Below are 27,784 nucleotides of genomic sequence, written 5' to 3' on the forward strand. Positions count from 1 at the left end.
TTCGTCTATACTATTTTTAAAGGACGGTCCCTAAAAGAAACTAAGATAAGATGCATATTTCTCAAATAAGTACTAATTCGAAATAAAAGTGAGCTAAAAGTGATATTCAATCAAAAAAGTGAACAGTAATATTGATTTTCTTTCTAGAATAACATACATTCAACGACAAACAACAGTGACTCCGTCAACATTTGGCAATAGAAATACTTTTGCCAAATTCAGCGTCTACTTTTGTGTACTATAAATTTCAATAAGAAAATCAACTGCACGCATGTAGTGACTTTCAAACCAATAATGGTGACATGGGAGTAATGAGGGCTCGAGGCCGAATCTTGAATGACAATGGGGTACTCTCCATTTTCATTCGTGTTTTGATTCAAAATAATTGTAATCTGGCTTGTTACGTTGGACAAAACGTAGTAATTTATCTGTTTCATTACCAATGCGTCAAAGGCGTCCGCCTACTTACGCAGTCCGTATTATGAGAACAAAATATGTATCATTTCGAACTTGTTAGTTAATTAGTAAACTGTCGTATTTTCAACGGTTTTGGCTACACTAGTGAGGATCAGCGTTAGAGCGCTACACAATCTCAGAGCCACGTGTTTTTGTACAGTATTTTTATATCGATTTCTGCAACGAACAAGTATATGTTGTCGATTGACAATATGCATATTAAAAACAATTTAAAAAAATATCAAGATATATATGGAGTTGTTCTGTACATTCTAGTGAAAAAAGTAGGTATTTCTATTACAATGAATTTCCCAGCAATGTGAGTAGGAAGCCAACGATTAGCGCGCAAATGGTTCCGAGAAGTAAACCATTGATCTTCGAGATACACGAAGAAAAGTTAATAAGCAGCGATAAAGCTACTAAAAAATTGAACAGAAAATGTTTCCTTTCGAAATTCAAGTAATTAAATTTTAAGGCAAGCTTATTTTGCACCGCGTGTGCGGAGAAAGCACTTGGTATAGTTTGTTCAAGGGATCGTCATGGCAACGCGCGGTAGCATGGACGTCGAGAAGAGCGATAGTTGCAGTTGGCCATTGACGGTTGTGGCGTGAAGGTGCAAGCAAGTGTACTGCGTAGCCAACGTGGGTCGCAATACTTCCTGCGGGATTTGGTCGCGCGACGTCGACGCCGCTGCTTCGTCGTAAGTAAGGCAAATGAAAAGTGCAGGTGGAAATTTGTATTGAAATTTGTGGAGCTAGTGTATGATTGTTGTCGCTGCGACTGATATCGGATGTGGGTGACGATTGGAAGGTTAATCAACCGTCGTTTCGAGCGTGAAGCATAGAAAGCGGGCGTGGAATGTGATCAACTCGAGCCCAACTGGCAATTATAGTTTCTTTTCTTTCCGTTTCTTTTTACCTGATCACCAGCCACGTTCGAATACATATTTCGCTGTGAATTTGAAAAATCCCTGGTGATAACCGATCGACCGAATTAGAAACAACAAGGCGTTATAGCTAGGAGTTGTAAAGCACGGAAAGCCGACGTTAACTTTAAGCAAATTGTATCGATTGCTCGGGCAGCTCAATAAATCCATTCACGGCACAATCAAACCCCAAGCCTCTCGAAGCTCGACAATCTGACCTCGATCTGGCGAGCCTTTGGGAAAAACACGAGCGAAAGAGCATTATTCAAATGTCAAAAGTCACAGTGGCTTGTCGGTCTTTGCTTCCGTCGAGGCGGCAAAATGCCCCTGCTAAAAGGAGGGCTTCGCAGCTCGCGAGCATGCGAGAACATGCTAATCACAATGCCGGCTCGATAACTCCGTAGTGTCCCACTTCCTTTTCGTGAGTACGCTACGGGGCTCGTAAATCCCTGGCTCTCCCCTGTTCTTTCGATGCCTGACCTCACCTGTACTTTCTGCCTTTTGCTTTTTCTCTGCTATTTCTCGGGAGGCAATGTTTTCTGTTAGCCGATACAAATGGGCAAGGTTTCTTATGCCGAGAGTAGAGCACTGCGATAGGCGAGCGACAAAGACAAATATTAGCTAATAATGAAAGCGTGATAATGAATTGCCGCAGGTCGTTACTTCCGAGAAAACTCGTGAGTCTTAAATATTATTTTTCAAGGGAATCTTCGTTATTTTTAGTGAAATGTTGAAAACCGTGTAAACGTTTTACTTATTTTGTTCAAGTAACTCGAAACACTCTAATCATTCTAATTTTTAAGTATTCACTTGATACGACTCATTTACTCTACCGTCGGAAAAAGACACAAGTAAAATCACATATCCTCGGAATAAATAAACGCAATTGGACATTGTAACAAACTCATAAAACTATAACGAGCTATATGGACAGTCGTTAGCAATGCGATATACGATGTAATAATAGACTTGGTTAGTCGTATTTTTTTCCTTCTTCTACATTTCAAATCTATCAAACAATACCTGGGCATCTATATCGCCTCTTTTCCGCGCCAAAAAACTCAGTGCGACTAACGCGTGTACGAAAGCTCGAAATGAATCGATACATTATTACGATACCATTGATACGAGTATACGAACTTAATCAATTTCATTGTTCTACCTCGTGTTTATCCAGTTCGCTTTCCATTGGATCTTGAGTTTGAAGAAAACATGAAAGTGGGCTTGGCTGGTGTAACCTCTGAATAATTTATGATACGTTCATCCTTGAACTTCATTTATGTAGGCTAAATGAAAAAGAATGTCATCATTGAATAGCCATAGCCTTGAATTATTGATCGTCCGGTTAGAATATTCTCCAACTCATTGTAGATTTTTTGGTCGACCATACAAGCCCCAAAGAAAAATCCATTTGGCGAGAAGAGTACATATATTTTTTCAGCAAGAGAGTCCTATTGTCTCGCGTTGGGCTTGAATACATATGAATTGGTCGATCGTAGCTCAGTTAATACACAACAATTATCCAACGAAAGTAAAATCAAGTCTGCACGTGCGCGTTGGCACAAATGACAGTGAAACATCAAAGTTAATGACACATCAGCGGCAGGTGGTCATCGCAAGGGTGAGATTGCCGAATAAATACAAATACACGGCATAGCAAGCGTTGAGCGATATGTATCGTGTCGGCAAGGGACGATCCCTTCGTATCTACGAGCTCAGTGCAAGTTGGGTCGATAATAACGTGCCCGTGTCGCTATAGAGCTTTTCTTCGTGCCCCCGGCGATATTGTCTATTTTTAACCGAAACTTCTACGGCCCTCGAGTGCGTTAATCTTCCTCGCTGACGTTGCATTGATTGACGTATCCGGGCCTAATAGTCGGCTGAGCGAATTAGATTTATCGTTAGCTTTGATTGAGGCATGATATCGGTGGTAACGGTGAATTGCATACTTGGTTAGCAATACTGCGATCAGGCATTACAGAGTGCTCGTAATGAACAGCAGAGCTCCGATCGTTCTATACCCTCATCTACGTCAGGTGAGAGTGTAGAAAATAAAACAAACTAAAACCAGAATATTCGATTCCTCGTCATTTACGCCACCGCGCTCAACGACTAATTGACGCTCTACACCTGGCATGTATAAAATACTGGCTCATTGATATCTTTTGTCACGAAAAATGCTGACAATAAAATCAAGTAGACGCTCGCGAGTGTTGTACATTTCACGGCTTTTTTAATTGATCGAAAGCATACTAATGTGATTTTTCGAGAGAGATTATGGGCCGCCGAAAAGTGCGCATTAAGGCATTAGAATCGATATGGGTGCGATAACCGTTGCCGTGACCTGCTTCTTTATCTGAGATTATCGAGGACAGCGATCGCAATTTCAACCCAACCCAAACCCGGATCCTACGTTCTTACGCGCACGCGTTTTAATTTTCAATGGAGCTTGCCTTGCTCGGCCACTACTTTCAAAGTTGCAGCGTTTTGCATTTCAAGAATTTATCGACTGGTTGTAAGTGGTTGGTAAGAAATTTACAATTACTTGGTGTAATTTGCAAGTAAAGTTAACGCAACAAAAGCGATCGATGAACGTTCGCTGTCAAGTATTATCAGCACGCTAAAATTCAGCGTTCGCTTTGAGATGTTGAGCAATATACCATGATGGGATCTTACGTGTAACAAGTCAGAGCCGCCCAAGTGCAGACCGTTAAACAATGCAGTAGGCCACGCGTGATCGTGAATGCGCGCGCGTGACGGCATTGACGATCGATAAGCGTCATCGCAGTCGCGCAGTCAGCCCATATTCAAGTCATTTCACACAAGCTCACGTGCTTTGCAGTGGTGCGCGCGATGTATCCGGCTTACAAGAGAAAATCCAGACGCTCGGCGCCTGAGATTAAGCTCGGGCGAATGACTATCTAGAAGCGAACAGAAGGAATCTCCGACAAGCGACAAGCAAAACACGCAAATGACGATGAATCGGTACATAACGTTGAACCAGCTGGGCGACGGCACCTTTGGCTCGGTGGTGCTGGGCGAGCGCATCGACACCGGCGAGAAGGTGGCCATCAAAAGGATGAAAAGGAAGTACTACTCGTGGGAAGAGGCGATGAACCTGCGCGAGGTCAAGTCCCTCAAGAAGCTCAGCCACACCAATGTCGTCAAGCTCAAGGAAGTCATTCGCGAGAACGACGTGCTCTACTTTGTGTTCGAATACATGAAGGAGAACCTCTACCAACTGATGAAGGAAAGGTGCGCTCAGGTTTTATCATTGCTGTCCCTTATTGCTTCGCATTATTCCTTTCCTTTTCCTTCGGCTGCCCATTTCAACTGTTTTCTGACCTGTACTGCTGACAAGTGGCTCCGTATTTCAGGGACAAACTATTTCCCGAGCCGGTGATCAAGAACATGGTGTACCAAGTATTGCAAGGCTTGGCATTCATGCACAAGCACGGATTCTTTCATCGAGACATGAAGCCAGAGAACTTGTTGTGCATGGGCCCGGAGCTAATCAAGATCGCCGACTTCGGATTGGCGAGAGAGATTAGATCGCGTCCCCCTTACACGGATTACGTCTCTACCAGATGGTGAGTTTCGCGATAGCTCGCTCGACGGTATATTAGAATGCGGTTTTGCAATTCAACTTTTTACCAGGTACCGAGCGCCAGAAGTTCTCCTCCATTCGACAAACTACAACAGCCCGATCGACATTTGGGCAGTGGGTTGCATAATGGCCGAATTGTATACGTTCAGGCCGTTGTTTCCTGGCAAAAGTGAGATCGACGAGATATTCAAGATCTGCTCGGTGATCGGCACACCCGATAAAGAAGACTGGCCCGAAGGTCACCAACTAGCCGCTGCTATGAACTTTAGATTTCCCAATTTTACGAAAACGTCGCTCGGCATATTGATACCGAATGCTAGTCAGGACGCGGTGCTGCTTATGGAAGATATGTTGCAGTGGAATCCCATGAAGAGGCCGACTGCTCAACAAGCTTTAAGGTAGACATTTTGTTTCAATGGGAAACAAACTCATGATTGACTGACGTTCGCGTTGCAACGCAAGCAAAGAAAGATTCTACCGTCCACTTGCACGATCATTAACCCAGTTTCGAGCGACACTCAAATTGCTTCAATCAATTTTTCGCACCGCGCGGTCGCGAACTTTAACGTCGCCAACGCGAGCAATTTCCGGTCACGGTTTTTCCTTTGTTCGACGCCGACACAATGTCAGTCGCGCGTTACTTATTCAAAGGCCATCTACATGCGTGATCTTGATCCAGTTAATCTTGGTCTTTACTCTCTGTCCGTCGTTGCGCGTAGGTATCCGTACTTTCAATCTCAGGGCGCGCGACTGATCAACGCCAAGAAAATCAGCGTCAGCTCGGGTCAACGCGAGCTCGTCATGAACAAAGTCAACATCCCGTCGCCGATGGTTCAAGTGAACAACGTGTCGATATCCTACGCCAATGGACACCATCGCGAGCAAGCCTTCGAAGACGCCAATTCAGCGAACCAACAGCAGAGGTGAGACATTCGAGGTTCGTGTGCTTGCATGCTTTTGCAGTGATTCTCGTGAGTGTGCCTTGTTGTCGTTCTTTATTTTCCGTTTGTCTTTTGAATCTTACTTTGTCTTGATTTTCTTTGAAGATTTTTGCCATAACGCTTAGCAACCGAGGATTATCTTCGCTTTTATGTTGCCAATGGTAAGCACAATATCACTTACGAAAATTGTCCGTTCTGACTTGACATCCAAGAGCAAAACTGTCATTGATCTCATTTCGATGTAACCATTCAAGTCAAAACTATTTCTGTAAGTGTTTAGCATCCCCCATTCATCATGAATACAAATCTTGAACGAGACCAACTATCCCGTGAAAGTTTTCTTTCTCGGCTGCTAAAAAAAAGTAAATGAGTGAATTAGCGATCGCAGCACGCGTGATGTCTTGTCGTTTCGCAGAGCGCCACCAGTTGTGAAACCACTGCAGAAAGTTGAGATTCAGCCTGTCAACAACGAGCAACCAGTTTTGCCACTGCTCAATCATAACGGTCGTAAGAGAGGGAACGGCAGTACTCTGCAAAAGTGGGACGAAGATGAGTTTACTAATAATATGTTAGGGTAAGCATTTTGTTAGTTGACACTGGTTAGTTGTGGCGTTTTGCACTGATGCTGATTTTGGGATTCAATTTGATGCCTGATCCTCAATTACCAATAGTTAAAGCCAGTCACTTGCAGCATTGAACAGTCTCTAACTAAATCATCGTGAAAGCGCGCAAACTGACACTCGACATTTACTTGCGCAGAAATATTCTCAATCCCGAAGACAGCAAGAACCGTCTGCTACCCGAGCGCGTGTACAAGGAAAACCGAGTAAATTGGAATGGTAACTACTTGGTAAACCACATAAGCGACAGCCAGTCCAACCGAAAATCAGCCAATGCCAATTGGGCATTACCGTCGTGGTACGGTCAAGTGCCGCACGTTAACCGACCGTGGAACAATAACAGCTTCCCTGGAATAAACATGGCGAACCATCGATTGCTCAACGGAGTCAACGGCAGACGAGTGTCCGCGAAAGTGCCGGCGAGATACGTGATCGCGCAGTCGCCCAGCCAGCTACCGTCCAGGTACATCGCTTACCGATTGCTTTCGTCGCTTACTCGGCTTTTTCATTTCCTTACGCATCGATCGAACAGCCGACGTCAAGATGCTCTGTTCGAGGCTTCGCATCTCGCGTTCCTGTCGATTTGCGCCCTCTGTCTATGCGCTGCCGCTTCGTGGGAGAAACGATTCCCAGTCGCTTTCGAAGACGTTAGCAACCCGACTGAGTTCAAAGAGGCGTTTGTCAGATCGATCGAGAGCTTCCAGAGCAACGATTATTACGAGACTGCACGCATGATGATCATTGGCATCCTATTATTTTTCATCGAGATCTTCGGTAAATTTTGCAAGAAGATTTCCGGTCACGGGACCCTTCGCTTCTTTCGAGGCAAATCGATCGAGCCGCAAATGATGGACCACGCGCAGAGCGCTCGCGTTCTTTTCATGTACATCTGCGACTGTTTCCAAAGGCTTATCGTTATGTGCAAGGAACAAGTTGTTTTCGGTGTTTCGTCGCTCTTGGTGTTTTTCATGATTAAATTCGTACTCGCAAAAGCCAATTGTGCGCCGCATTGTATACCGAAATTTAAATGACGAATAAATTTGTCCATTGGACGAACATACGAGCACAGTATTCGTGTATGGCAATATTTTGACGCTATAACCAAACTTACTTTCACGCCAGTCGCCAACTTTTTGCTTGGTCGATCAAATGTTCGGTAAGCAGTGAAGGAGAAAGCAAAAAGTAAGGCGACTGGCTTGCGCAACGAATCAAGCGAGCATGTCAAACTACGTTGTACATGAAAGCTCCCTGAAAAAAATTTTCAGAACAAGCAGCGAGGCCAGATCGCGTTCGGGTCTACCGTTGAACGGCATAAGTATCGCTGGAGCGGCAGCGCTGCCAGCGCCGAGCGGCGACAAGCTCGACGAGTTGGCCGACGCGTACTGGGCGACGAAGAACGGCAGAGAGCACGTCCCCGAATTGACGGCGGCAGCGGCGAGCCACCAGCAGCGGCAGCACTTACTCGCGAGAAATCGCTACGTCGCCGAGCAGAACGCAAGACAACCGTACCCCAGTGTTTACGGTACCCAACACATCAGTAAGTCGGCCGAGGTTGTATTTGTTAAGAAATATTTTTGTACGTACCGACATTCAGAGCTGAAGATACAAATCGAACGTAGCTACGTCGCGCTATCGATGCAATTTGCCTTAGGACGGGTACGCGTGCACACGTCCTTTCGATGTACGCACGCGATCGAAGACCAAAAATATTTTTTAATAGATATAATTCGAGCTCTTCTTATCATTGGAATATCGACTGCGCAGGATTTCATAGCGCGTATAAGCTTTCCACGTTCACTTATCATGATTCGCTCCAAACTCCTCCAAATTGTTCCGGTCGAAGATAACTTCTTGGGCGAAATATTCTATTAATGAGAGAAGCTTTGTCGCCGCTAGTTCTTGCATAATCGACTATTCGCCAAAGCTATCACACGCTTTTTTGATGTTTCAGAAGCGAACAACAAAACGCTGCTCAATGGATACTTGAACTCGAGAGCGAGCGGCAATGTTCACGGGCGTACCGACTGGACGGCCAAGTATCTGAAATGATTTCAGTCTCCATGCCAGTAAGATAAAACCGACTCGTAAATAAATGGGTGTACTTCGACTGTGATAAACAAAGAATGGCGCATTCGCGATACACGAAGAACTATAGGCAAGAATGAGGTGCTGGCAATTTTAGCAAATTGTACATATATTTTTATCTTTATTTTACCATTATTTTACTTTTCAACGTTACGAGAAAAGCTGAAAAGAGCGCTCGAATCAAATGACGTAGATTACATCTGAATTTTCAGCTTGTCAAAATTTTACACGTAATGTTGTCTATGTTAGACATAAGTATAATAAGTATAATTGTGGATTAAATAATTATAATAAATTATGGATTGTACGATATCGAGTACTATTTATTATCTTCGTCCCTTCGCGGCAAGAGCATTTTGTCCTAGTGCACAGTTATTCCCACCAGAATTTCCGAGTCGTTCGGCGAGCGCTGTTTCGGCAGCTCTCTTTTTTCCGCGTGAAAAGACCTTTGAATTGTTTCTATTTGGGTATTGCTAGAGAATGTATATTTAATATTTGATAAAATAAAATATTAAGGGCGATGTGGGCGTACCGATTCACAATCGTAATTAGGTCATAAGCAAGTGTTAATTGGTTTCCCTAAAACAAAATATTGATCGAGGAAAACTAAGAGAATTATCATTTGTTCAATCAACGCAGTCAAAACACGAGGCGATTATTTGATATAATTTATTATACATGTTTCGATATGTACATAATAATTTCGATCTGCAAGTGGCAGCTCGAGATCCGCTTTCGTCTGGGTTTGACAAAAGTCTACAGTATAATTTATGAACAAAACATTATATGAACGATTTCAAAGCAACAATGGATTAGCGCATGTTCACTCGGTCTTCAATTGACCGAAATTCTAGATTCGATTAGAGATAAAAAATAAAAATATAGAATTAGCTATGAAGCTATCATTCTATCAAACTGAAAAATTCGTTCAAAGGAATTTGTGATGTATAGTTAAATTTAAGTTATATTTAGAGTATTTCAGCAGCTAAAATAATGTTCTTCCTTACAAATTTACTTTTCCCACTTGCAACGTCATTGTCTAAACACTATTATTTCTGTTTAGATTCTTCTCCTATGAGTAACATTGACTTTCAGGATGAATTGTTATTTTTCTTTGCTGTCCTATAGATCAGTAAAATTATTTCTATTATAGTGTTATCGTCATTGCAGCTTTTCATTCTGTGGTAATGCCGTGTAAAATGATAATACAAAAATATCTTGTTCTAAAGCAAATTGGAAGTATTCAATTACAAATATTTTATAGATTAATAGTTATAGACCGCAGAAAATTCTTCCACATCATCGCAGTTTTTTTTAACTTTGATTACAAAAACACATTTTCAGATATACCTGCTTTAGGTGCATGAAATGGATTGATATACCGTTTCAACATAATTCAAAATTTCGTCAAATGTTAGAACATCGCGCTACAACGAGAAAAAGCATCTTTTTTATTAATTTGACAATTCACTTATATACAGTATTTCTAAAGATTCTTTTATAGCTACGTAGTTAAGATTTCTCCAATATTTAAGTATAATTATACGCAAAATAATTTGTATAACAAGCTTTTAAAATCACAGTGCTCTAAACGTTAATCTAACAGTATTTAGTGAAAGTGAAAATTTCGAAAAATTTCTTTTTATTTTATAGTATTCCATACTTTTGTACCAACAATTTTTCTAATTTATTGTACATTCGATCAGTTTCGCTAAATAATCATTCCTCGTAAATATTATATTATTTTTTTTCTAACGTTGAAATAAATCTTCACACTCTGCAATTTAACTGTAGTTATGCACACATTCTTCTCAATGAACAAAAGAATAAATATTTTTACAAGAAAAATTAATGACCGATTGTTGGTTTACGAGTTAATAAATATATAATAACAAATTTGCAACAATTAGCTTTAAATATTCAGTATGAAAACACTGTTAAACTCCACAAACAAAAAATTTCTAGTTATTATGCCATCTTCCGTCACTTTAGATAATCAGTTTATACTTCAATCTCCGAAAAAATATTTCATCAACAAGCTCAAATTTTCTTTATTTACAAGCCACTTCTAAAAAAACTCATCTGAAATGTGTCAATAACTAAAGTAAATGAAGACACGATTCATTGAGAATTAAATCTTCAGTGAGATCTAGCAGCAATGAAACTCATTAAAATACTTTGAAGATCAATTCATCACGTCACATTTTGTTTTTCTACAAGAAAGTAGCTGAATAATATTTGTCGGAAGATTAAATAAGATATACTTATAGTGACATTCTATCAGGAGAGAGTGAGACACACACGTAAAAAAAGCTCCTGATCCTCGGTTACTCGTGATATCACGACTATTCCGACCACGTAAATTCTAGTGTTTGTGGAACATCTACGCACTTGCGTTTTTCTTCACCGAAATATTCACAGGTTGATACATTATCGTGGACAAATTTTCTTTGCTCCCATAAAAGGCAGCTACATCAAATTCTTCGCGAAGATATCTTCAGCTGATTTTGGTCAGGGATATGCATATTTAAGGAAGAAATAGAATTGATATGAAGTCCCATCGCAGTAAAGTATCGTTAGCCAGTCTCTCCTTTGTTTTACGATAAGTTGATCCGAATGGACTAAGTCACCACAGCCTAAAGATCTCCACTTCTCGAATGGAAAGTACTATTAGTAAAACGTGGTGCTCTCGCGTTCATCAAGACAAATTGACTGCGCACGCTCGAAGAAAATGGAAGTGAATTATTGTTACCTGTTTATCGCATGCTCAAGTCAAAGTTCGTCCGCGCAATCTCGCCAAAACAACGTCCAAATGATGTACAGGGATCGCTGGGTCCGAGAACCTACCTATCCACGACCTGCATCTGATCAATCAAAGGGCTATGCTACTTCTAGGCGACTCCCCTTCAAAACCGATCTCTCACCGCGTTGCTCACGCCCATCGTAACGTTCGCCAGGAGGTTCGGCAAGGCGGTGCTCGTGGCGTTCGCCATGTCAACGCCAAAAATAGCCTCGGAGGTGCCACTCGTAACGAAGGCCGTCGACGCGAGGCCGAACAACGTCGTGGCGGTGGTCCTGATTTTCGGCGCCTTGCTCGCCCGCTTCAAGCTTGCGTTGACCTTCTTCGAGACCTTTTCGATGGCCGCCAGAGTACTGCCGAGTGTCGACAGCGTGAACGTCGTTGCGCTCGGTGTCGTCGACGGCGCAGAGCTCAGAGTTGTGGCGGTCGTGCTCAGGAGATTCAGCGTCACGTTGGACACGCTCATGGGCGAGACGTTTATCGCCGCGGAGATATCCGGCTTCGGACAGATTTGCTTGGCGGTCAACGGAGCTCCCAGGAGGGCGTCCAGCATGTAAGCGAGGATCGAGCCAAAGGTCAAACCCGTGGTGTAAGATAGGGTCATGATGTTGCCTGTTGAAAGCGTCAGTTCAATTTTGAAATTCTGTGGCTTGTTGCTCGAAAGATAGTTACTAATTTTAAGTCAATGATATTTCATTGCTTGATTGAAAACGAAATTCGATCGGATGCAGCAATCAAGTCATGATAGTTTTGTAGAAATTGCCGAAGCCAAGTACACGGTCTTGTTCTGCAATGACGAAAATCAACAAAGAGTAAGAATGCTTATTTTACCAGCCAACTCGCGGTACTCCTCGGAAACCTTGCTGGGCGCTTGGACCATGGGTACGCTGCCGACGATGCCATTGGTAATGCCCAGAATCACGGACAAAATGACGGGAAAGAGCTCGTTAGAGAGTACAGGCGCGCGTCTCGGAATGGCGCACATAAGGAACAGCGGAATCATCAAGAATCTCGCACACGAGAAATTCATCAGTTGCGAGCGTGTCCACTGGACAGGTAAAGTTGCCAGCATCTACGATTGTCAATGAAATCACCGTTCGTTGTCGCCGCACTGGGATCGTCGAGGAAACTTGCCTTGCCAGTGAGGTCTGCGCCGTTGAACGAAGTCATCAGTATCACCGGCATCCACGAGCCGAATCTACACGAGATTATCTCCGAGATGATTCCCGGATACAAGCACAGCGTGACGAAATAAGCGATACCGATGCTGGTCATGTAAGGGTAGATGAGCTTCGCGACTTCCATTCTCGCGATCAATCCACCTGCGCGTAAAACGGTCTTTGGTGGTGTGAAAAACTGCATTGAATTTTCATTTCTTTGATAGCTTACGTCTGACTCCGGCAAAGCGCTTGCTGATTCTCGACTGCGTGGTGCCGTGGTTGCCGTGCATCACGATAATATCCTCTACTTTGTAGGTCGGTCCTGCACTGCCGGGTGTCGTGGTAGGTGCATTCGGATCGTATACTGGGTTGCTGAATGAGAATTCGAAGAATTGACCTGCATCTGGAGTACAACACACAACAATCGAGAAGCTGATTATACATTACAAGATTAAAGAGCAATGCTTGACAGCACAAAGGGCTTCTTTCTTCGTACAATAACGATGTAATTCCCAAACGATGCTGTTTATTGATAATCGCGTCGAGTATATAGCGTATCGAGTTATACCGTATTGTACGACTGATTATGTTATTGAACGAAAACGTTGATTTCGCTTGATCACGACATTAGATCAACGAGAAACCCATTCTTAATTTCATAACTCTCTCAAAGCTTCATTGAAGAAACATCCAAGAGATAAAAAGCAATACAAGAAAAAGACACGGACTGTTAGTCATGTCGGCACTGCCGCTAGCGGAATCGGTAGCCAAGGGACTCGTCAACTTCAGTATCCCGTATTGACCTCTGGAAGGATCAGCTCCTTGGTCCAAATCCATCTGTGCCGAAAGGAAGAGGCGTCGATAAAAACTGAACGGTGTAGCTCGGCAAAGGATGCGAATATGGAAAAAAGCTTATGTACCCTCACCAAACCAGCATCTTCCTGCGGCTCGAGCGTGATCTTGTTGCGCTCCTGGCACATGTTTATGTAGTACTGGACGAACTCAGTCTTGTAGATGATCTGCTGCAGGATGAAGCAAATGACGATCGTGAGGATCGACAGCGCGAAGAACATGGATGTGTTGCCGCGCTCGTCCTCCACCAAAGACTTGGTGACTATTCGGTTGACCGACACCCAGAATCCAGCCGCACCTTCATTCAAACATCAAGCGAATTCATAAGGAAATCATTGACAAATTGACAAAGTGCCTTGGTAATTGGAATTGATCCAACTGTTATTTACTTTCACCAGCCATGACAGCCTGGGTGTAGCGGCTTGGAAGCATCGAAGTGTATCCGTAAAAACTGGACTGTTGCACTGTTAACGAGAGAGCAAACAATTAATACGGCGCAATCTCTTCAAGGTGTTGGCTTATGAGGCAACTGTCGCGAGTTTGCGTACCTGTGCAGCCGAGTGATACGACGGCCACAGCTATCAAGTTGATGTTGTAGGATGTGGCGACTCCAAAGACCTCCCACGACACTTCGCAGAGCACGACGAAGTTCAGGGTTAAAAAGGACACCAGATATCCTGCAAGGCAAGCAAATGCAATCGATCATTCGCCACGGGGGATATTCGACAGGTGGAAGCACTGACCGAAAGTAATTCGGGTTCCCAGCGAGAGCGTCTCGACCAGAGTGTTATTCAGCAGCACGGCGAAAAAGGCCGTCATTATGTAGACGACCGACATGTCGAACACCACCGTCGTACCTGGATATCTCGCTTGGAAGTAGTCCACGGCTATGATGAAGCTGCAACGAGCCGCGCCAACTGAGTTTAAAGGGGGAAGCAACGCGCAATAGCCGTCATCGCCGCTCTGAGGCCGAGGATGATCAGCGAGCAGTGCCCGAGCTAACTCAATATCGATCGCGCCTTTTCCAAAACAAACAGCAGCCAATCCCCCGAGAGAGGGAAGACCAAAGGCGAGCCGCGAATCGGGCGCGCAACGAACTACGTACCTGTTGTAGGGCAGCAGGAAACCGGCGCCAGCGAGCACGAGCGACAGGTAGACGAGGTTCCACCTGTCGACCGGCGGTGCGATCCTGGCGAAGCCGTTCTCGCTGTACTTGAACTCGTTCATCCGCCGGGCCTTGCCCAGCTGCACGTAGCCCCTGCTCAGGTTCTCGTCCATCTTCGCTCGCCGCGCACTTTCCTTCCGTCCTCTTGCTCGCGTCGAGCCTCTGCTGCGCGCCTATCGCGCTGTCGTCATCGCGCCAGCGCGACACAGAGAAAGCTCCGCTCGCGGACTCCCGGGAGACTCGCGCGTCGAATAGTGCTGCGCGGGGGCGCATGCACCCTCGCCACCTCGGCTCCGACCGTCGGCATTGATTTCTGCGCGCGCAGCGCTTTCGCCTCGATGCTCCGAAAGCGAGCTTTCGGACGTATCTTCGTCGACGGCTTTTTTTTGCTTCGCACTGCTATTTTGCCTTCGCAGTTGTCGAGGCTTTTTCGACGCATCAATCGCTGGGAATGTCTGTCGCTGATCAAAGCTCAAAAACCTTTATTGAATTTGGATAAGTTGCTCGGTTGACTGGAGCAGTTGCGAGTCTGGCATTCCGAATTCGAACTTGTGCCGAGCATAAAAATGGCTTTTACTGTTCCGTCTCGTTTCTATGAGAATTACGAACATTTCGGATTACTAACGATTGATTACTCGATTGCGTCACACGAGGCCAATTTTATTGAAATTTTAGTCATGAATATTATAGCAATGTTATAAGTTGTTCAACATATTTGAGCTCATATGAAATTGTAAATAGTTTATTTATATTTTTTTTGCCACTTCAACGTATATCCGTGTACATGGGAAGTTTGTTGCCGCGTTCAGAAATACGTTTTGTGCGATATTCGAATTTAGTCTTAGCTTAATGTGAACGAGAGAAGCAGGTCATCGATTCACAGAAATAAACCAAATTATTTTTTTATTTTTCTACTATTCTGCGAATCATATCTTAGGTTTATAAATTATTACCTACACTAGAAGATGATCACTTGAACATGAACTAGCAATATCATATCGCGACATCCTCTTCAAACGAGATTTAATTCGACCAATTTACAGGCTCCAATTTTGAAACGTTTGGATTTCTCGTAGTTATTAGACTGTTTCGTTCAAGGTTTTATATTAATCTTGACTGAACTTGACCATGAAAAATAATAAAATAAGTACAGGAAAGAACAGTATACAACATTACGATCAATTTAACTATACTGGATTGGCAGCTTTGTTATATATATATATATATATATATATATATATATATATATACACACACACACTTAAACGTGAATAAAAAAAAATAAAAATAACTTAGAGGAGTTATTCAAGCGAGCAGCTCGACGCATCCAAAGAACGTACTCGAGTCTTTCCTTATCGGCAATCGTCACCGCTACATTTAACTTTTCTCTGTTGCCAGGTGTAATCACAATATCCTCGTCGTACGCGTTTTTCTACTTTAACATTTTCCAGACTGTAACGTCGTACTATAGTCCCGGCCGTAGAGGGGGTAATCAGTTGCGCGTGCGTACTGCTGACAAGTGCTATTACTTATGAATCAGCTGATACGCCCGAAAACGCGCCAGTATTACGTAGACCGAGGAGTGCGAACGGAGCAGTGAAATAAGATTTCAAATAATATTTATTTTGTTTATTTCGTACACGAGCAGACGTCAAGGCAGAAGGTTGAGATGTCTTTGAACACGGCCCACACCAACGGTGGTGTACTCATCCATGCCGGCGAGTGGTAAGAACCTGACACGAACGGTCTAACTTCCGCGATTATGCAGTTTCGAGAATATGTTGGTGATTCATGACGAACCTCTTACGTTTTCGTGTCGTTACAGTCAATGCGTGTGTTTATTTGAATGATCTTGTGACAGTTTCAAGTTTTGAATAACGAAATTTTTTTTAAAAAAGTAAAGTGATTGCGTCATTCGGTGCAATTGCACGCTCACATACGCACACAAACGTGCGCTGCAAGAAATTTTTATAAACGGCCTTGAGCGTTCTACCATTGTGGGTCCGTTTTATTGATTCGATAATTGTTTTTACCGGCGCTCTAACAATGTTCATACTTTTCTCTACTTTTCGTCGTAGAAATGTAATGCTCCCAGTAAGCAGGTTATGATCGTACTGCATGCGTTGATTACTAACATGTAAACATAATGCAACTCGCCTTATTTGTTGAGTTAATGACGTTCAGTATAGCTTTATCATCAGGCTTTAGAGGAATTTCTTCCAACTTATATTTGTTTAATTTCATTTTTCAGCATACTACTGTTCAGTGACAATGTGACAATGGAGTTTCATGGCCAGGAACAACCCGAGTTCCTTGGTACTAAAAAGGGTAGGCTGTACCTGACCACACACAGAATGATATTCAATGCTAAAGAACAAAGGGAAAAGATGCAATCCTTCAGTTTTCCATTTGTCACGCTGAGAGAGGTAGAGGTTGAGCAGCCAGTGTTTGGCGCAAATTACATCAAAGGCAAGTGCAGAGCTCAGCCACAAGGTGGTTGGGTTGGTGAATGCAAGTTCAAGCTGCACTTCAAGAGCGGAGGAGCTATTGAGTTTGGACAGGCTATGTTGAGAGCTGCCCAGTTGGGTATGATTACACTAATTAAAACCATTTTGACTCTCAAGTTCAGAACGTTATTTGAATTTATCTGCTTATTTTAGCTCAAAGAAATGGACCTGATTTTGGTCAAGACTCTCCACCTCCTTACCAGCCACCATCATCCAACTGGTATGCTGCACCACCACCAGCTTATCAAGCTGCACCAACTGGTTATTATGGATGGATACCTCCAACCAACGTATTTCCTGAGCAACCACCAGGTTATTATGCAACACGTTTATACCCTATAATTCTTCTGGTTTGAACAATTTCGCTTGTGTTCAGTGTGTATTTAATATTTTTTTTGGAAGTAATGCATGTGATTATCTGTATTTATATTTGCCAAAATCTAAAACAATCGATACCAAAGAATGTACCATGAAGATTTAATTTCAAATTAAAAGCTCTATTTATTGAAACATACAATGTACTTTCAATTGACAATATTTAGAATAGTGTAGTGAGGGAAAGTTGTTGAATTTAAGATAATTCAGTGATTGATTCTACAATTTTGGCTCACAACTGAAAATAATATATCCTAAGTTCATCAGCATCCACCTAAGCAACGTTTCTAAAAATCACCCGTCGAAAAATCTCTGATGCTCTAGCACCACGCACATGCACGCTCACATAACTGTCTATCGATCGTTTCCATTAACAAACAATCTGTATCCTGTATGTTGTTGTCTTTGAGCAGCGAACAGTGTGTTCATGACCGACATGCCACCCCCATATCCAGGAATAAACGCAACGTACCAAGGTGGAACAGCGCCGTCGCATCCGATGCAGATGAACGGAGGTAGTAACTTCGGTGGAGCCGCGGGTGGCGTGCCAGGATGGGCAAATCCGCATCAGCAGCCGATGTCCCAAGCAGGTGTGTACCCGCCGCCGTACGCTCAACCTTCACCTTACGGACAGCAACATGGCGGCTATCCTTATCCTAATCATCCTTACTAGGTCAACTCTATTATCCCTTCCTTGCTCACTATCTCTCACATTCGTGTTCGTGCTCATTAAAACACGTAGCTGGTACATCAGTGGCATTGTTGTTGCTCTTCGCTTATATTTGAAAGACTGTTGATACATTATAGAGTATATTTTTTATAGGCATCGAAATTCAATTGGAGATTTTCTACTTTAACGCTGCGCGCGCGTGCGGGTGTGTGATATTCGCCAAGAGAATGTTGACTTTTTTGTTATTTCACTACGTATCTTTGTTTAAACTTGATAAATTTGGATTTGTTATGACAGCTTGAAGAACCATGTTTAAGTTTCATCACTTCTGATTGTTCTGTTTTTGAATTTGTCTTAAAATATATGTTAATAAATAAGGAAAGGCTTTAAGTTCTCTTGACAAGTCTAAATTAAGTCATTAATTTTGCCTATAACATTAAGCTATACCGACATAAAAAATTCCATTAATGTATCTATTTCAAACCTGACATATTCCGTGATACAAACCCTCATCGTCGTCATCTTTTTCCTTCTCGCTTCATTCCGCAAACGTTATCTACCTGTTCTCGGATCACTCGCATCAATGTCCACCTACGTTTTATATGTGTTATATATCTATGAATATCCCAATAAGCTATAAGTCACATGTATTTTATATAATCTATATACCGTTCTTTATAAGAATTCCAATGTAGTTTTTCTTAGTTCTCTTGTGTGATACTCGAAAGCTTTATTATGTGATTAAAGAGAAAAAAATACTTGTCAGACACCACATCACTGTCTTTTTTCATTTTACCTCTCAATCAAAGAATAAAAGGAAAAAGTATTCGGCTAATTGTGTGGCATAATCAACAATTTAGCAATAATTTCACTCTAGCCAGTTAGACACACGCTCGCATATACACACACGCGCGAGCACACGCATACGCACGAACGCACAGAAAAGTGTTTTGAATATTATGCAATACCGGAGAATTACGTAAGAGAGCGAAGGCTACCTACCTCAGCGGCTTTCACTGAACTCCAGCGACTTCGCCGCGGAGAGTCTTTATTATCTCATAGTTTAGTCATAGTCTTGTGCTTCGACTGACAACGTTGAGCGAAACCTCCCTAGCTTTGCTGGGATGTTGGCCTGCGTCGAATTCTGTGCGTTATCCAGCTATTTCACGTGATTTTTTTTTCGTCGCGTAGTCACTGTTATTATTTTTCATTGTTGCTGCTGTTTCATATTTTGTAAAATTATGCCGATCAAGAGTACCTTCGAAGCCGGCGCAACCAAAGTCGCTCCTTGTACGTGCTATTTGACTTAATTTGTTGTTGCAAGTTTGTGGTACTTTGTCCTGTTTAATGACTTACTCTGGTATGTGCGTTTAAGGGATACTGATGTACTCGAGTTATCATTTTAATTTGAATTTTTTACATTTGCAAGTTTTACGGACGGTCAGTCATTGTCATTTTCCAGCGAGAAAGAATAAGCAACGTTCTCAAAGCGAGAGTGGATAATGATATCTTTAACATTTGTAAAATTTTAGGATGTTTGCTTGAATTCTATGTATTTCCTCACATCATCTCAATCGAATAATTCCCCGAGATTTCTTTAGATTTACGGTCCCATGATCCACGTGTTTCTAACACTTGCATAATGTATACGCAGCTTAACGCAATCCCCCTTTTTTCATTCCTTCAATCGATCGATCTTTTACCCATTTCGACACATGCAAGTGAATCTTGCGAGAGAGAGAGAGAGAATGGAAGTTTGTAAAGATTGCCGACTGGTCATTCCTTATGATTTACAATGATACCAATCGAGCTATAACTAGCAATCTTTTATTTTCACCAAATCGAAAGGTCAACTTTGACAGTAAAAACAATGTCGTGTTCATTTTTAACATTCATTCCTTCCAAGTTTTTTAAATGTCAATTTGGATTTTCAGGCATCTTTGTAAATAGTACACTCACCAGTGTTACGTCATTAATCAATCTTTTTTGTCTGTTTTCTTACGTAATTCTTATAATAATTACAAGTTTTATAATTTTATGTGTTATTTTTTTCATTAGACGCTAAGGCTGCAGAGGCTGCGCAAAGTGCATATTACGATCCAAATAGGCCGCAATGCGCGTACGTCCCGCCACCTGCATACTACGTAAGTTGATATTTATGTAAACAAAGTATTGTAAAAACTGTTTATAATTCAACGATTTTTTTTGCATTACAGGAGAGTCCGCCGAGTTTTCAACAAGCTACGGAGAAAAAGGACCAATGAAAAATAATAATTGGCGCCTCGCAATACACTTTTTTAGGAGATGTAATTTTTCTATATATAGACGTTGCATACACAGCATTCTGGCATAATTTAAACACTGTTTTCCATTTTATCGATTCTTTGCATTTAAAAGATGAGTAGAGCGATATTACGTTTTTTGTGCATCGCGGTGAAAAACAGTTTTTAGAGTTTCGCAGCGTCAAGTCGCAAGACGTTCCTCTGTTAATTGTTTCATTTAGTCAGTATTGTAGGAGTTTTTTTTTGTTTGTTTCTCTCTCTCTCTCGCTCTGATTCCCGATAAGTAAAAAGATCGGAAATGTTTATCCTAAAAATTCGCAAGTACAGGTCGATACTTGTTTATAAAAAATTGTGTACTTGAATTTTTATTGCAGTATATATGTTGTGTGTTTAATCTAATGTTAAACAAATCTGATGGACGCGCAGAAATAACAAGGTAAATACACGATAATTATGAAAGTCTTGCATCTCTCAATGATAGATTTTGAGAAAGTATCTATAATTGATATTTGTATATTTCAACAATTTTTATTAAAACAATACTTTTACATTGTATTCTCAAGAGATTTGTAGCAAAGGAGAAGTGTAAATAATAAAAGAAGAAATTAACAATTTTGATTGACATAATATACATGTAATTTGTAGTTCAAAAGTCCTTCATAATAATTCTTTTATTTTTCAGTCTTACGTAAATGTATTTACAAGTACTATAGATAAAATCTTTGTAACAAGCTATCCAATATAAGTTAAAAATATTTTTGCTTGTATATATAAATGTGCATAAAACTTCATTATTTTCTTTAAATATATATAGTTGAGCTTTCAGTTTACTCGCTGTGCTAAGCAAAGAAACATTGCAACAAGCAATGGAATTTGTATTGCAATTGCTTTTATCGCAGTCTGAATAATTATTATTTACCAATGTGAATTTTCCTTTTTTTTGGCACTGTTTTAACGTCATTATATTTGTATAAACGTTAAAATACATATATAATCGGATTACATTAAGTATTCTGTTGTCCTTTCACTCGTAAAAAATAAAGCTCTTTGAGAGTATACAATAAATTATCATTGAAACGCAGTTTTCGTATTATATATTAATTTTCCTATGACCCATCTAAAGTATATAAATGATAAAGCTAGAGATTTTATACTTCAAACGCCATAAAATTTCAAGCTAATTGAAGCGATACGTGGAAGTCAGGTAAATTGATGAAGGCATTTGGCAATTTTCTCATTAACAACTGGTTCCACGGAAGACATCAAAGATTGTTCTAATTTGCATGTATGAAACGATTCCACGTGTCTCTACAATCAATAAAAAGAAGATCCTACGTAACAACAAACGACGTTCTATATGGCAAGTAGGTCACACACGATAAGACAATAGAAAATACACCCGAGTCAATAGAAGCTCGATTAAAAAAACTTGGACATAAGGCGTACCACAGCGTTTGCAGCGGTCTGGTTCAATAAAGCCCTGAAGGTCAGTCTAACCGTACTCGGAAGTGACAGTGAGGCTGAAGTGCCTATTCTCCACCCGAGTACTGTGGTACCAAATCCTTGTATCGAGCAACACTACGTCGCCGGTGTCCACGAGGAAGCTAAAGCTACCGCAGACGTGGTCGCACTCCGGCGTCGGCGCGACGGTCCACGTCTTGCTGCCGATTATTTGGCCCTGCCACATCAGTCTTGGAATGTAGTCCAGCTGTGGGGAATCGAGCGATCTCGGTTAACGGGCTGATGGATCAGGGTGCTAAGCGATCGCGCGGCGTCGCAGGTACGTACGTGCATGTCGGCGCCGTCCTCGTAGCCCAGAAAGATGTAATTGGAATTGGGCATCTCGGCGTCCTCGGGCAAGAAGTGCGGCGGCTCGTAAAACCTCTTGAGCACCTCCATGACCTGCGGATGGCAGTTCTTCCAGCCGACGTACCAGGGCGCCTCGCCGGGCAGGTTCATCGCGCGCCTCTCGCTCATGTGCAAGACCTCGCGGAGGTTATCGAAGTCGCTGCGAAAGTGCAGGAACTGGCAGTCCTCGTGGACGGATTCGTAAGCGCCGGGAATGCGCTCGTAGAGGCTGCGGAAGAACTGCAGGCTGAAGACCTTGGAAGCGAGCCAGTGGCCGGCGGCCCCCTTGACCACGATCGGCTTGGAGGAGTAGGCGTGCTCGCGAAACTCGTCTCGCGTGAGGTTGCCCAGGACCAGCGCGGAGTCGACGCCGCGGCAGAAATCGCAGTCGGAGACCGGCCGGCTAAACTCCCACACGAGGTAGTTGTTGGGCAGGAGGCAGCGCTGCTCCTGCACCGGCCGCAGCAGCAGCCGGACGCCGAGCGAGCGCCCGAGGACGAGGCCGCAGAGCAGCGGCAGCGCGAGCGCCAGGGCCAGCCTCGCGCCGTTCAGCGCGGCGCTACGTGACTTGGTCCGCGCGCGCAGGCCCGCCGCTCGCCGTAGCTCCGCCGAGCTGCAGCCGCCAGCCCGCAGGTACTTGCGCGTCACTGCCACGAAGCGTCGTCTTATCAGCTCCTCCCTCGACGTGCTGCTCATCCTCGGCGCTTCTGCTCTTCCTTGACATCTCCGGCAGGCGCTGTCGGCGGCCGATTGACGCTGCCCGCCGACGGCGATTCATGGGGTCGCGCGCGACGCCTGCAGCACTCAGTCGCCGCGACCGGCCCGCATTTCTCGGCCCTCGCTGCGGCTGCGTCCTCGTGCTTGGCTGCCCTCGGCGTCGGTCTCGATCAGCTGCAAAGCCATTCACGATCACGACTTCGAAACGCCTCTTCCACGGTCGGTCAGCTCGACGGTTGGCTCGCGTTTCCAGAGCGCCGACGAACGCCGCTCCGCGCTCGGTCGCGGCGACTGCTCATTGCGCTGTTGGCAATCGCGTCGCTTATCGCACCTGAGACAAGTCCAGGAATTGCATGACGCACGCGCGAGAACACTGCGCTTGTCGCTCGCGTGACGCAAGCTTTGCCGGTGGACCGTCAGCGCCGCGCAACCTGCCGATCGACCGAGGAAAAGCCCCGAGAAAGATGATTCGCTCACCCGGTCGTTCGCGCACAGCTGCCTTTCCACGGCCTTGGGCCACTTGCTGCCTGTACCATGGCGCACGGCCGACTGCGACTGGCGCGACTGCCTTTCTCTCTCTCGCCCGCCGCGGGTACCGAGCGCGTACTACTCGCAGCGCGTTGCGCGTATAACGGCGCAGAGAGAGGGGAATTATTGATCATACGTGAAAGAGTTTTCGGGAGCCCATCGCCCAACCGACGCGACGAGCAGCCGGCTCTCTGCTCGCTTTTTCCGCCGCCACTGGTGTCGTTAAACCTTCGCGGGGGTTGCTCGCCGACCCCCTCGCACACTTCGCTCTTGGGGGCTCGATTTATTCCCCTCTTTTTGCCCACGAGGGTGAAGGCTGGCTTTGTTTTTGTCCCGCAGGTATGCTCTCGACTCTGTTGTTCGTTGATGGGCAATGTTATATTCGAATAGTAATCAATCTGAATATTTTGAAGCGAAATTGATAAATGACTGATCGATCGGGCTGGCGTACCACTCTGAACCAAGAAGAGAGTACGAATGAGTAATTTGCTGGATAGATGTTCTCAAACTAGCACTTCATTCTTTACGTAACCAGTTAATTGGACGAGATAGCAAAGAGTTTCCGAGGCATTTAGTAACTAATGCAATTTTCAACTTGGTTTTCAACTGAAAAAAATTTGTCGCTCTAGATCTCTAGATCATGTAGGATAATTTATTCCTGCAAAGGCCAGTATTTACTTTTAGAGCAGCATGTCGGATGATGAGATGTGACCAGTACGAATAGGCATTTCGGTCAATTAGATAAGGAAACGGAATGAGCTTGTCGCGTGTCGTATTACGCGCAACCTTGGATATACGACAAGGCAACGTTGCTTTGAGCACACGCCATCCGCGTATCATTAGCATTAGCACACTTGTTCCGCGGAGCTGCTCGTCGCATTCGCAACAATAAAATTCAGTCGCGCCAAGAGTGTAATAAAAGTCAACTCACCTAGCAGCCGAGCACTTGGTTCGAATGCCCACCGTGATTGTCAATCGAATCTCAGTGGCGTGAAAACAGAAGCGCAGCGAGCGTCCAAGCGAGAGCGTGACGAGGCGTCCAAGTTACATCTGCGCGCCGCTCCTCTTCTCGATTCAATGGCAGGCTGCTGCTACGTTAGCACACGCCTTACTACTCGCTCTTTTCTCCAACGAGCCATTTCCTGTCTTTTTCTGTGATGCGTGCGCGCGAGGGTGGAGCGAGCGCGAGATGCGAGTTTCATGAGATTGGAATATCATGCGGCGCAGGGGGATGTTTCGCTGCGGGCTATATACCGCCTCTTTCCCCAAAAGGGCCTTCGCTTTACTCAAATTTCTGCTGGGTTTTTAAAATGATCGTTGTTCAAGAAAGTTTCCTCAGACAAATGTTTATAATCAATATTTATTTATAACATTTCATTCTTATAATCATAAAACTTCGAAAAAAAAGTTTCTTGTGCGTTATTTATAGTGCAAACAATTGTTCCATTAAAATATTTTAAATAATCCTCTATTAGTTAACATATTTTATCGGACGATGAATAAACGAAATTCAAGTCTATTGTTAACAATACTTCACATTTTAACTCTCCTTTTTCTCGATCGTTCAAATTAACATGCAAAGATTTTAAGATTTTTTTTTAGATGAATAATTCAGCGTAAAATCAGCCTGGATCATAATATTTTTTTATAATTTATAAAAACATTACGGCGACATTAAAATAGATTTAGCAAACGATTAAAATTCTAATTGTGAGAATGGTTTTTAAATTCCTCCTACTTCTCAGTAGATTGTACAAAACGTCATTACAAATTGTAACAATAGAACTTACAAAAAAGAATGATTAAATTTTTTTAGAAGTTGCATTAAGTTTGTGCTGCAATTGCTTTGTAAACTGCACATTGACTTTCTTAGTATATTATCGTTCTTTTTTATTATTCAACCAACGATCGTAGCATATGACATCGATTGCCACTGACATAAATTCGCAAAAAATGGATCGTACAATGCGCTCGACAAGAGCATAACACGGCGAGATGTGTTTTCTTGTCATTTTATATATATCACAAAGCATTGTATTCTACTATGAGCTCAATGTTACAGTTTATACCATCTGGTGCTATTGACTAAACTGATTCTCCCTGTAGTATACAAGACTCAATAGACAAATGCAATACATAGTCTTGCAACATATACATATTTTTCGAGATCTTATATAATATTCTATATTCTTTTAATAATCAAATATTCATGATTACGTATCGTTTATTTTCAACAAGTTGCGATTTTCATGAAATATTTTCGATGTAAGATGTTAAATTATCGTATTTTATATAGATATGGTAATGCGTGACACTGCTTGAAAACATTTATAGTTCGTATAAAATTGAAGACACATTGAGAGTTAGGAAAATTGAAAAAAAAAAAAAAAATACTTTTGCTACGTGAAAAAGGTTTGATATCGTATTTTTACGTACGATTAATGCGCGTGATCGTTAAAGTATTAACTCGACATTTAAAAAATGCTTGACTAGTCGTTTGTCTCGATGTTTACACGAGATTACGCTGAAACCAAGAAAGAATGAACAATAATTGTTATTAACATTCACTAACACGTGATCAGAAGAAACACCACTTGCCAAGTACAGCTTCTTTGATTGCAGCAACGTATTGTGAAGGAACCCAGTAGATCCAATATTTGGATGCATCTGTTGTACCCAGTTGTATGGCCTTTAATCAATCATTTTAAACATAAATGTTTCTGTCAACAATTCTTTTACTTATGTTGAAAGCACTGTCTTCAACTCTTACCATTATATGATATTCAGGGTGGTCATGGATAGGTTCACTTTGAACATCTTTAATAGACGTCATTGGTATTTTGTCTGTTCTCTCTTTTGTGCCTATCCACAATTGATCTTGTTCCAACTTGAATGTCAGTCTAACTTTACCTCCACTTTTATTCAACATACCAGACAAAGGGAAGTCAGGAAGTGGTTCCTTAAATTAAATCGACATTTGTATAAGTTGATATAAAACACAGTTGATATATTCACATAAAGCTGTTGTTTTTCACATAATAATATACCTGTGAATCTAATATCCCTGGCATCACATCATCTGGGATTCCCTTATCAAGAATTTTTCGGTGTAATTTCTGTTGTGACAATGGCTCTTTAGAAGTAGCCGTTGCACCTACATCATCGAATGTTGCATCTGACTTTGTAGGTACTGAAACTGCTAACACATCATCTATTTTTGATCCTACAACCATAACTTTGGCACCTGAGAAAAAAATAAATCCAGAATAAGTTCTTAAATTACACAATTTCTTTTATAAAATTAACTACCTTTTGAGACACCTATACTTCTCAGAGTTTGATTATCTTTGGCAATTCCCTTAATCAAAATCTTTTGCATACTGGTTGGTATTGATACAATGCTCTGCAGATGGTCCTTCAACTCAGCGATAGTCCCATCCAGTGGGAAAGTGACATCAATCTTATTTTTATTGCATATTACTTTGAAGTCGATTTTTTCTCGTGAATCCTCTTTCTGTTTGTCGGTAACACCATTGTCAGCAACATTATTCAACATGTTCGAATCATCTACTGGTTTCTCGCTAAACGCCTCTGTGGAATTCGAATTTAAGAGAAGATCCGTAGAATGGGATGACGCAGTACAACGATTGTCGTTGTTATCGTTTTTTGGCAATTCTGCAACAACAACAAAATTGCACAATTTTAACTTAATCACGATCAACCTTATTGTAAACTTTGTGTTTGTTTTCAACATCGTGCAACAGATTCTCATAATTATCTTCTTAAAAATTATCCCTCGTGGACAAACATAAGGTCATTTTGTACATGGATAAATAACAATTATGCAAAAAGACGAAAAGCGCAAATGACAAGTACAGAAATAACGGGGAAAATGCTGGAACGTGGTGTAGGAGAAAAAATATTTTGTAGGTTAGGTCGTTGTATACAAAATTTCTCCTTCACTTTATCCACCTCCAACAAAGACAAACTCTTTTTTTTCACCATTAATTAATTTTCCTTTTTAAACATTTATACAGCACATCACTTACCAATGTTCATTTTGAGAAGCACTCCACGGTTATTGTTGTTGTTTTCTACAAGAGAATCTCGTCTGTTATGCTCTGACTTGCAAAGTTACTTGCCCGATGACGACACGACTTAGCAGAGAAAACATGTAGCCACGAGGTGGGGGAGGTCGACGCTCTCTTTCTCTTTCTCGTTATGATTTGCGTGCACGTGTCTGTGT

At 42.4% G+C, this 27,784-nt stretch overlaps 4 protein-coding genes across 14 annotated transcripts; 2 read left to right on the forward strand and 2 right to left on the reverse strand.

The window, feature by feature from the left end:
• The first annotated feature begins 1,030 nt into the window (after positions 1 to 1,030).
• LOC131665116 (serine/threonine-protein kinase MAK-like) lies at positions 1,031 to 8,965 on the forward strand. Of its 4 annotated transcripts, none has more exons than XM_058936753.1 (9): positions 1,031 to 1,156; positions 4,224 to 4,636; positions 4,759 to 4,971; positions 5,039 to 5,386; positions 5,708 to 5,911; positions 6,345 to 6,503; positions 6,689 to 7,012; positions 7,794 to 8,071; positions 8,501 to 8,965. In XM_058936753.1, exons 2-9 carry the CDS (start codon positions 4,353 to 4,355, stop codon positions 8,596 to 8,598), a joined length of 1,908 nt encoding a protein of 635 aa, XP_058792736.1. In that variant the 5' UTR covers positions 1,031 to 1,156; positions 4,224 to 4,352; the 3' UTR covers positions 8,599 to 8,965. The 4 variants fall into 4 exon arrangements, with proteins under 4 accessions (XP_058792736.1, XP_058792734.1, XP_058792738.1 ...); XM_058936751.1 differs by having other exon boundaries at positions 1,034 to 1,156; positions 7,794 to 8,086; XM_058936755.1 differs by having other exon boundaries at positions 1,034 to 1,156; positions 7,815 to 8,086.
• Positions 8,966 to 9,322: 357 nt separating this feature from the next.
• LOC131665114 (equilibrative nucleoside transporter 4) lies at positions 9,323 to 16,057 on the reverse strand. 3 transcript variants are annotated; one of them, XR_009301994.1, is made up of 11 exons: positions 14,552 to 15,260; positions 14,190 to 14,344; positions 13,995 to 14,123; positions 13,836 to 13,910; positions 13,515 to 13,744; positions 13,323 to 13,431; positions 12,824 to 12,997; positions 12,569 to 12,756; positions 12,266 to 12,506; positions 11,387 to 12,046; positions 9,323 to 11,283 (listed from the first exon to the last, which is right to left on the reverse strand). XR_009301994.1 is itself a non-coding variant. In XM_058936750.1 (11 exons), the coding sequence occupies exons 2-11, from the start codon at positions 14,722 to 14,724 to the stop codon at positions 11,541 to 11,543; spliced, it is 1,980 nt and encodes a 659-aa protein (XP_058792733.1). In that variant the 5' UTR covers positions 14,725 to 15,203; positions 15,952 to 16,057; the 3' UTR covers positions 9,323 to 11,540. The 3 variants fall into 3 exon arrangements, 2 of the variants coding, with proteins under 2 accessions (XP_058792733.1, XP_058792732.1); XM_058936750.1 differs by adding an exon at positions 15,952 to 16,057 and having other exon boundaries at positions 9,323 to 12,046; positions 14,552 to 15,203; XM_058936749.1 differs by having other exon boundaries at positions 9,323 to 12,046.
• A 95-nt stretch (positions 16,058 to 16,152) lies between these two features.
• Positions 16,153 to 21,072, forward strand: LOC131665118 (WW domain-binding protein 2). Of its 2 annotated transcripts, XM_058936761.1 has the most exons (6): positions 16,155 to 16,336; positions 16,863 to 17,197; positions 17,272 to 17,430; positions 17,907 to 18,083; positions 20,222 to 20,307; positions 20,380 to 21,072. In XM_058936761.1, the coding sequence occupies exons 1-6, from the start codon at positions 16,281 to 16,283 to the stop codon at positions 20,425 to 20,427; spliced, it is 861 nt and encodes a 286-aa protein (XP_058792744.1). In that variant the 5' UTR covers positions 16,155 to 16,280; the 3' UTR covers positions 20,428 to 21,072. The 2 variants fall into 2 exon arrangements, with proteins under 2 accessions (XP_058792745.1, XP_058792744.1); XM_058936762.1 differs by lacking the exon at positions 17,907 to 18,083 and having other exon boundaries at positions 16,153 to 16,336.
• A 142-nt stretch (positions 21,073 to 21,214) lies between these two features.
• On the reverse strand, positions 21,215 to 27,747 carry LOC131665117 (ubiquitin domain-containing protein UBFD1). Of its 5 annotated transcripts, XM_058936760.1 has the most exons (7): positions 27,588 to 27,747; positions 26,848 to 27,213; positions 26,586 to 26,782; positions 26,309 to 26,497; positions 26,137 to 26,227; positions 24,470 to 26,062; positions 23,004 to 23,184 (listed from the first exon to the last, which is right to left on the reverse strand). In XM_058936760.1, exons 1-6 carry the CDS (start codon positions 27,595 to 27,597, stop codon positions 26,058 to 26,060), a joined length of 858 nt encoding a protein of 285 aa, XP_058792743.1. In that variant the 5' UTR covers positions 27,598 to 27,747; the 3' UTR covers positions 23,004 to 23,184; positions 24,470 to 26,057. The 5 variants fall into 5 exon arrangements, with proteins under 5 accessions (XP_058792740.1, XP_058792739.1, XP_058792741.1 ...); XM_058936759.1 differs by having other exon boundaries at positions 24,470 to 26,227; XM_058936757.1 differs by lacking the exons at positions 26,137 to 26,227; positions 26,309 to 26,497; positions 26,586 to 26,782; positions 26,848 to 27,213; positions 27,588 to 27,747 and adding an exon at positions 21,215 to 22,153 and having other exon boundaries at positions 22,234 to 23,184; positions 24,470 to 24,830.
• Between the last annotated feature and the right edge of the window lie 37 nt (positions 27,748 to 27,784).

Source organism: Phymastichus coffea, unplaced genomic scaffold, assembly GCF_024137745.1.
Source record: "Phymastichus coffea isolate CEN01 unplaced genomic scaffold, Cenicafe_Pcof_1.1 PCOF00047, whole genome shotgun sequence".
Classification (NCBI taxonomy): Eukaryota; Metazoa; Arthropoda; class Insecta; order Hymenoptera; family Eulophidae; genus Phymastichus; species Phymastichus coffea.

Coding starts and splice junctions, on each gene's coding strand:
- LOC131665114 (XM_058936750.1), bottom strand. CDS start 14,724: ATGGACGAGAACCTGAGCAGGGGCTACGTGCAGCTGGGCAAGGCCCGG. Junction 14,124..14,189: donor GGGAACCCGAATTACTTTCG/GTCAGTGCTTCC, acceptor CTTGCCTTGCAG/GATATCTGGTGTCCTTTTTA. Junction 12,998..13,322: donor CAGTGCCGACATGACTAACA/GTCCGTGTCTTT, acceptor GTTGTACTCCAG/ATGCAGGTCAATTCTTCGAA.
- LOC131665116 (XM_058936751.1), top strand. CDS start 4,353: ATGACGATGAATCGGTACATAACGTTGAACCAGCTGGGCGACGGCACC. Junction 7,013..7,793: donor CCCAGCCAGCTACCGTCCAG/GTACATCGCTTA, acceptor TGTACATGAAAG/CTCCCTGAAAAAAATTTTCA. Junction 8,087..8,500: donor TTACGGTACCCAACACATCA/GTAAGTCGGCCG, acceptor TTGATGTTTCAG/AAGCGAACAACAAAACGCTG.
- LOC131665117 (XM_058936757.1), bottom strand. CDS start 22,989: ATGAGCAGCACGTCGAGGGAGGAGCTGATAAGACGACGCTTCGTGGCA. Junction 22,154..22,233: donor AGGACGGCGCCGACATGCAC/GTACGTACCTGC, acceptor GATTCCCCACAG/CTGGACTACATTCCAAGACT.
- LOC131665118 (XM_058936761.1), top strand. CDS start 16,281: ATGTCTTTGAACACGGCCCACACCAACGGTGGTGTACTCATCCATGCC. Junction 16,337..16,862: donor CTCATCCATGCCGGCGAGTG/GTAAGAACCTGA, acceptor TTCATTTTTCAG/CATACTACTGTTCAGTGACA. Junction 20,308..20,379: donor TCCCGCCACCTGCATACTAC/GTAAGTTGATAT, acceptor TTTGCATTACAG/GAGAGTCCGCCGAGTTTTCA.